Here is a 7,888-nt window from a genome sequence, read left to right as displayed (position 1 = left end):
CCTGTTTTAAATTAACCCAAGCTTACTGGCAAGTGTGGTTCTAGCAAGTGTGTTTACTGAGCAGGGTGGGAGAGAAGGGAGAAACGGGGGGCACAGACACTGAAAAAGTTAAGATACAGACTTTTAGCCCCAGAATCATTACCGTATGATTATACTTCAGTAACGAAATCTATGTGACTAAACTAAACATTTTAAAATACACCTATAGGGGTGCCTGGGTGGCTCAGTTGGTTAAGCATCCGACTTCGGCTCAGGTCATGATCGGGCTCTGTGCTGACAGCTCAGAGCCTGGAGCCTGTCTTCGGATTCTGTGTCTCCCTCTCCCTCTGACCCTCCCCTGCTCATGCTCTGTCTCCCTCTCTTTCAAGAATAAACATTTGGGGGGTGATGGTTATTGAGGAGGGCACTTGTGGGGAAGAGCACTGGGTGTTATATGGAAACCAACTTGACAATAAACTATAAAAAAAAGAATAAACATTTAAAAAATAAATAAAATATACCTATAAATATTGGAAGTCGGTACCAGTAATGTTCAAGTACATTTTTTTAATATTTATCATTATTTTCTAATGTTTATTTATAATATATATGGAGAGGTAGAGAGACAGTGTGAGTGAGGGAGGGGAAGAGAGACAGAGACAGAATCTGAAGCAGGCCCCAGGCTCTGAGCTGTCAGCACAGACCCTGATGTGGGGCTCATACTCGTGGTCTGCTGGAACTGTGAGGTCATGGCCTGAGCCGAAGGCAGACACTTGAGTGACTGAGCCCCCCAGGCGCCCCTGAAGGACCTTTCTAAAGCAGAAAGGTCACTATCTGAATCATCTCACAAATGTTTTATTCATAGATGTCTCAGCTTTTGTAAAAAATGGTCTAACAGAACCCAGGTATAAAAAAAAAGCCTTAGAGGACCGGGGTGGCGTAGTCAGCTGGGCATCCGAGACTCTTGAGTTTGGCCCAGGTCCTGGTCCCAGGGTTGTGGGGTAAAGCCCCCCATCAGGCTCTGCGTGGAGTCTGAGCCTGTTTAGGATTCTGTCTCTCTCTGCCCCTGCTCCTGCCACAATTGCATGCGCACGCACACGCGCGCACACACACTCTCTCTCTCTCTCTCTCTCTCTAAAATTAGGGGGGAAAAGGGGCGCCTGGGTGGCTCAGTCAGATAAGCATCCCACTTCAGCTCAGGCCATGATCTCACAGTCTGTGGACTTGAGCCCAGCATCGGGCTCTGTGCTGACGGCTTGAAGCCTGGAGCCTGCTTCGGATTCTGTCTCCCTCTCTCTCTGCCCCTCCCCAGCTCATGATCTGTCACTCTCTCTCTCTCTTAAAAATTTTTGAAAAAATTTAAAAAGTATAGGTGTATGGTATAAATAATTCTACACACCTGAATAAACATCCCCTGGGCCGGGTAGAAGACCACCACCAGCATTCCACAAGCCCCAAGCGCCCTTCCGGACATTCCCCTCCCCGAACACCGGTCCTGAAACTGCAAATCCCCGTCCTTGTTTTCTTCACGTGTTATTTTATTTATGCCTTTGTACGTATCTGAAATGTTCCGTGAAAATCTTTTCAACAGGAAGTTCAGTGTGGTGGCTAGAGTTCAGACTCTGCGATCAGAAAGACCAGGTTTTAAGTGTCAGTCGCTGGATGCCTCCTAGATGTGTGATCTCCTTCGGGCTTTCCCTCCTCGGCCTAAGCAAATGCAAAGGCGCACGCCTCCCACCACTGCCACCAGGATGAAATCACAGACTCCATGTTTACTCAACGAGTTTACTGAGACTTCTTGGGACCTGCGCCCAGTAGAAAACAGAGATGGAACCAACCCATCTTCACCCTCAAGAAGCTCACAGTTTAGAAACAGGTAACTACAAAAATATCACAGCCGGTAAGTGCTTTGAAACAGGGAGGGAAGTCAGAAGGATGTAGTGTTTATAAATCCAACTCAAAAACTAACTGCAGAGAGAGGCAGGAGGGCTTGAGGCCTCCCGTGCAGAGATGAGCACGGGGCCGCGCAGGAAGGCCCTTCCCACAGACGCCGCCGCTCCCCGTCCCCGGGGCTCACTGCAGGCTGGCCCACTGCAGGGACGTGTAGGCCACCTTGCCGTCAGGCTGAGGAGAGCACAGGAGCAGCGTCTTCCTGACGCTGGTCCCCAGGCGGCCAGCGGAGACCAGGTCCTGGAGCGGAATGGGGTCCCCAGGAGCCCAGCACTGAGCAATGTAGTGGGCGTGGAAACGAAGCGGGTCACCTGGGTGAGAGAGAGAGACACACGTGGCGGTTTCCAGGGGCGGAGGGTGGAAGACACTGTCCGCAGGCAGGACTCGGGATCGTGTTAGCGGTCACTGTGAATATTTACGGACAGCTGGTGTTGGGCCCAGCAATTCCACTCGCGAGTTTGGCTCCTACAAGGATAGCAGCCCTCACGTGCAGAATAAAGCTGTTCACCCCGTTACAATTTACAACCGCTAAGAAACAGAAACAGCCAAACCACGGACTTGTTAAGTTGACGGTCTCTGCAAGACTGGATATCATACGGCCATTAAAAGGAGAACAAGGTCCCAACTCGGAAAAGCCAGTGATCCGTCTCATCAGGGCAGCAAGCTGCCACACACGAAGAGCATAATCGTACTTAAACAACAAACAGAACAAGTGACCGAGTGTGTCACTGTCGTGACGTGAGAACCAGGGCCGCCGAGTCCGTGAAACCCTGAGGACTCAGCACACAGGGCGGCATGGAAATGTCCGAGGACAAGCGACTCTGACTAAAGGAAGTGAGAAAAGAATTTACAACAGGATGGAGTAACGAACAGATGGGATAAAGGAGTTCACATTTTTCAGCGAAGGGCCACGTAGTAAATACTGTCTTGCGCCGTGTGACAAGTGCACACCTCTGCTCCCGGAGCATGACAGAAGCCATGGGACAGCGTGCCAGGAACTTTCTCTTTAAAACCCGGCGGGCCGCATCTGAGCCAGGCTGCTCTGTGCCCCTGGATTAGATAAACGCGGCCCAGGGGAGCAGGAGCCAGTGGGCACGACGCAGACAATTAGGTGGCAGGTAATGCAAGTCTGCAGGAGCCAGGCTATGGGACGCCCCATCTGAGAGGGAGCATCATGGGCACTGGCAAACAAGGCCCAGGCTGGCAGCTGGGTCTCTAGCTGCTCTCCGGCCGGTATGACACCCGCTGACAAGGCAGCATCAAAAGACTTGAGAAGTTTCCCCAAAACTGTTCCCAGAGGCTTACTGTCTTAGGTTCAGGAAGATTTACCGATAGAAATATTTAAGGGATTCAACCTTGACTATTCACCTTCAGGGGTCAAGGATGCCACATATTTTTCACATACTGAGTATGTACTGTTTTAGAACTATTGACCCAAGGTAAGGGACGTGCGGTCACCTGCGGGGCACAGGGCCGGCACACTGCCCTCCGTTCCTGAGCTGGCCCGCAGTTACGTGTCGGGTCTGCCCCTGCGGGCCCTCCATCGGTCTCCAGTGAACAGCTGAGACCCGGCCACTCCTCACGTGCTCTGTCTTTCTACAGCCTCAGGAGGGACACAGAGGGTGAGTCTCCTGCACACTTGTTTTTTTTTAACCTTTTAGTTACACAATAAAGATACTTTTACTACAAATTCAAAAATTAACTGAAAGAGCAAAAGGCTCTGTTCCTACACCTGATGCAAATTCCCTCCCAGAGGAATCCACTGTACTTGGGCTGGAGTCCATGTTTTCACGCCTTTTTCTACTTGCTCGATAGGATTCCCTTAGTCGACTCACACTCCATTTTATCTTAAGTTCTTTCCAGTCTTTCACTGGAGCTGTAATTTTTATTTAATTTTTTTAATGCTTTATTTATTTTATTTTATTTCTTTGAGAAAGACAGAGCACTAGGAGGGGAGGGGCAGAGAGATAGGGAGACACAGAATCCAAAGCAGGCTCCAGATTCTGAGCTGTCAGCCCAGAGTTCAACGTGGGGCTCGAACTCATGAATCACAGGATCATGACTCGAGCCGAAGTTGAATGCTTAACCGACTGAGTCACCCAGGCGCTCCTGGAGCCATAGTTTTTTTTTTTTTATGTTTTTTATTTACTTTTGAGAGACAGAGAGAGACAGCATGAGCAGGGGAGGGTCAGAGAGAGAGGGAGACACAGAATCAGAAGCAGCTCCAGGCTCTGAGCTAGCTGTCAGCACAGAGCCCGATGCAGGGCTCGAACCCACGAACCATGAGATCATGACCTGAGCTGATGCCGGACGCTCAACGGACTGAGCCACCCAGGCGCCCCAGAGCCATAGTTTTTAAGGCTACTTAAATAACATGCATGCAACTGCCCGATAATATAGACTATAGTGTATTTTACCGTGTGTATTTCTGACAAGTGGTTCTTTTTCTCCCCCTTTAGTCATCCTTTCATAAATGTACATGGACCTACACTCCTCTCTGATGACTAGCACCAGTATTTAACTGTCAACCTATTCATAATCATTCTGGGGTCACCTGGGTGGCTCAGCTGGTCAAGCGTCTGACTTCGGTTCAGGTCATGATCTCGTGGTTCGTGGGTTCGAGCCCCGCATCAGGCTCTGTGCTGACAGCTCAGAGCCTAGAGCCTGCTTCAGACTCTGTGTCTCCCCCTCTCTCTGCCCCTCCCCTGCTTGCACTGTCTCTCAAAAAGGAACATTTAAAAAATTTTACAAAAATTCTGCTTTTCTAATATCTCCTAATATATATATATATATATATATATATAATATACATATATTTCCTAACATGTATTCTAATACCCTAATATAAAGGATAGTCCGATGACGATTTCTTGCACGTTTTGTGCACATGTCTAAGGGTCTCTATGTGAAACATGGGGGTCAAAGAAAGTGCTTAATGAAATTTACTAAACTGCCCTACAAATGAGCTTGGGTTCCCAAGTGTCTCCTGTCCTTCCACAGGTTTCAGACGCCAAGAAAAGACAAAAAGGAAGCATGTGGACTGAGGAGGGGTTGTGAAGAAAGGGGCCACTACTGGAGGTCCCCACCCAGACTCACCAGGATAGACGAGGAAGTCACCCCCAAACTTGCCAGCAGCACTGAGGAAGAAGCCTCGCTCCCACAGATCTCTGTAGATGCTGTAGCGAAGCTCATGGGCAGGACGGCCAGCATGGGGCCAGTCTTCAGACTGGACACGCCAATCCAGGGGTCTAGCCTTGATGGGGCGGGGCCTCGCAGTGGCCAGCTGCACCAGCAGGGCGGACCTGGGCAAGAGGGCCACGCCGTCTGAAGGCCCTGGCTGAGGAGAAGAGGAACCTGGGGAGATGAATCCAAGAGAGTCGGGCGAATTCAAGGACAAGGTCTTCCCATCCCCCAGGGAGTCCCAGGCCCTAGATTCCCAGCCAGGATTCCCAGAAGATCTCTCCCTTCCTTCCCCTGGTCCCTGGACTCCAAGTCCCACCCTCACCTGCTTCCTCGGGCTCTCCGGAAGCCTGGCCAGCACTGGCCTCATTCTCCGCCGCAGCCTGGTTCCCACCGGCCTCCTGGCTCCCGCTGCTGCCTGATTCCTGTTCCAGCTTCTGCTTCTTCGCAGCCTGGCCCTCCGCAATCTTGTCTAGCAGCTCCTGACGCCGAGTCTCACGGGCCTCGGCTGCCAGGGCGCTTTGCTCCTGCAAGTCTTGCTCTTGCTGGTGTTTGAAGGATGCCAGAGCCTGACAAGTAAGTCAGCGAGAATCCCAGGATCCCAGTATATCCGGCCTTAGGAAGCCAGGAATCCTGACCCCCTGACCCCTCCCAACCTCAAAGACCGAACTCCGGGACCCCAATCTCCTGACCCCTCCACGTTGGGGACCCGACCTGCGGAGTCCAGGTGTCCTGTTAGTACTTCCGCAGGTCCCGGGCGTTCGCGGCCCCGGCCCGCCCCTTACCAGACTGTGTTGGCGCGGATCCGGGCGCGGGGCGCTGACCAGGGTCACAGCGCCGATCTCGGCCAGGAGTCGCGCCTCCTCCGGCATCAGCAGCAGCGGGAGGCCCAGGCGCGAGTTCTGGCGGGGCCCGCGGGGCAGGGCGCCCACCGTGCGGCCCCCCACTCCCAGACGCTCCCGCAGTGCCTGCACCGCTTCAGCCCCCCATACTAGGGAGCGGCCGTTTGCTACCTCCACCACGAGCATCCTCCTGCAAGAGCAAGGGGGACACTGTGGTCACCAACAGGGTGCTCCCACCGCCGGGTGGGACGCGGGGGGTGGTGTCTCATTGGGGCCCCGCCCTTGAACCGCAGGAGGCGGAGCCTCATCCCAGCGGCTTTTGCCACCTCCGGAGCGTCCAGGCTGGGCCCCGCCCCCTGAGCGATCCCGCCAGGCCCCGGGGCCGCTGAGACGAGACCCCGCCCCCCCGCCGAGTCGCTGGGGCCCCACTCGGCTCCCCGGACCCCTCCGTCAGCGTCCCGGCCATCGCGCCTTCTGCCTGGGAGACAAGCCTCCGCTAGTGTGGGCCACACCCCCTTCGAGTGGCTCGGCACTCAGGCCCGCCCCTTTCCCAAGCACCGAGACGCAGCCTCCGGGCCTCCGCGCGCTCTCTCGGACGCCCAGGACAGAAGCCCCGCCCCCGCCCGGCGTCAGATTTCGGGCGTTCGAACCTCCTCGACTCCGGCGAACTTGCAGCCCCGCCCCCTCCCGAACGCAGGCCGTCCAGCGTTCGGGCGTCGTCTGCTCCCGTCAACCCCACGGCCAGGGCCCGCCCCCTCCGGCCGCAAGCACTCCCAGTTAGGGAGTATCCGCCCCACTGAGCGAACCCCGCCGCCGGAGGCCCCTCCCCCTGGGCACCCGTCGTCGTTCTCCGCCCGGGCAGGCTCACCCCCTCGTGAGCGCTTCCTTCAGAATGCGGCCCAGTCCTCTGACAGAACCAGTTAGTTACCTCGTAAACACCAACTTGCAGTCCCCGCGGAGCACTCCCTACGTAGCGCGCCACGCGCTGCTTCCTGCACCCCTCCGCATCCCGACCCCCTGCGTCAATTTCGTCACGCCGCCACCTCAGCGAAGCGGGAAGTCTGGTATCCGCCCCCAGCGGCTCCGTAGCCCCGCCCACCCCGTAGAACGGAACACCTTAGCCCCATCCTCGCGAAGCGAACCTCCCCGCCTCCAGAGTTCCGCCACTAGGGAAAGTGAGGCTTATTACCCTGACCCCGCCCCATGGCTGATGTGTAGCACCCCCCCGGGGCCCCGCCCCCTGCGGCCAGGATGCTGTTAGTTCCGCCCCTTGAAATGTTCCAGATCACCGCCTCCTTCGTGTTGCCCAAGTCTGTGGCCCCGCCTCCTTTTGTAAGAACGAAACTCCGCCTACTTCCTAACCTGGGTCGCTGGTACCCAACAGTCCCCGAAGGAAACTGCCGCTATGACCCCGCCCACATCCGGCCGAAGCTCTTGGCCCCGCCTACATGCGAACGGAGACCTCCGAAGTAATCCGAAGCTTGTGGCCGCGCCTCCAAAGTGCCGCCGATTCCGTCCGAAGAAACCCGAATCGGAGGCCCCTCCTTCTCCCAGCCCCGAAGCGTCCGTGCTAGCCCGAAGCTCCGGGCCCAGCCTCTTTACGGACTCTGGGCTCGGCTGCCGAGGGGTGCAGGTGCGGCAGCAGGCTGGAGCTGGAGGGCGCCAGGTGCTGGTTGTTTCCCTACCCGGCTCGCAGCCTAACGGGTCCGCATATCTGGCCCGGGACCGCGACAGAGCAGCGTGCGCTGGGCCGGGGAGGCGTGGCCGAAGCCGGGGAGCCCGTGGACCGGGACCGCTCGGCCGCCTCCTGCCTGGCGGGCGGCGCGGAGCCAGGCCCAGGTGGGCGGGTCCCGGGGGGTCCCGGGGGCGAGGCTGGGGGGCGGCGGACTGGCCGGCCCACGGAGGCGGACGCGGCGCCGGGAACGCGGCCGAGCAGG

At 56.1% G+C, this 7,888-nt stretch overlaps 2 protein-coding genes across 7 annotated transcripts in view; one reads left to right on the top strand and one right to left on the bottom strand.

The window, feature by feature from the left end:
- Positions 1-1,750: 1,750 nt before the first annotated feature.
- TSEN34 (tRNA splicing endonuclease subunit 34) lies at positions 1,751-7,003 on the bottom strand. 5 transcript variants are annotated; one of them, XM_029924701.1, is made up of 5 exons: positions 6,880-7,003; positions 5,895-6,141; positions 5,435-5,678; positions 5,026-5,283; positions 1,751-2,240 (listed from the first exon to the last, which is right to left on the bottom strand). In XM_029924701.1, exons 2-5 carry the CDS (start codon positions 6,135-6,137, stop codon positions 2,053-2,055), a joined length of 933 nt encoding a protein of 310 aa, XP_029780561.1. In that variant the 5' UTR covers positions 6,138-6,141; positions 6,880-7,003; the 3' UTR covers positions 1,751-2,052. The 5 variants fall into 5 exon arrangements, with proteins under 5 accessions (XP_029780561.1, XP_029780566.1, XP_029780567.1 ...); XM_029924706.1 differs by lacking the exon at positions 6,880-7,003 and adding an exon at positions 6,820-6,841; XM_029924707.1 differs by lacking the exon at positions 6,880-7,003 and adding an exon at positions 6,602-6,680.
- Positions 7,004-7,485: 482 nt separating this feature from the next.
- Positions 7,486-7,888, top strand: part of MBOAT7 (membrane bound O-acyltransferase domain containing 7) — a 12,503-nt gene continuing 12,100 nt past the window's right edge. The window contains exon 1 of one of the 2 annotated variants that reach the window (XM_029924632.1): positions 7,486-7,617. The gene's annotated coding sequence lies outside the window, so the exon portion shown is untranslated. Of the gene's footprint in view, positions 7,791-7,888 lie in introns of both variants that reach the window. The other variant, XM_029924630.1, reaches the window with a different exon arrangement.

Source organism: Suricata suricatta, chromosome 16 (genome assembly GCF_006229205.1).
Source record: "Suricata suricatta isolate VVHF042 chromosome 16, meerkat_22Aug2017_6uvM2_HiC, whole genome shotgun sequence".
Lineage (NCBI taxonomy): Eukaryota > Metazoa > Chordata > Mammalia > Carnivora > Herpestidae > Suricata > Suricata suricatta.
Note: the sequence above shows the minus strand (reverse complement) of the source record. Positions and strands in the feature narration are given on the sequence as shown.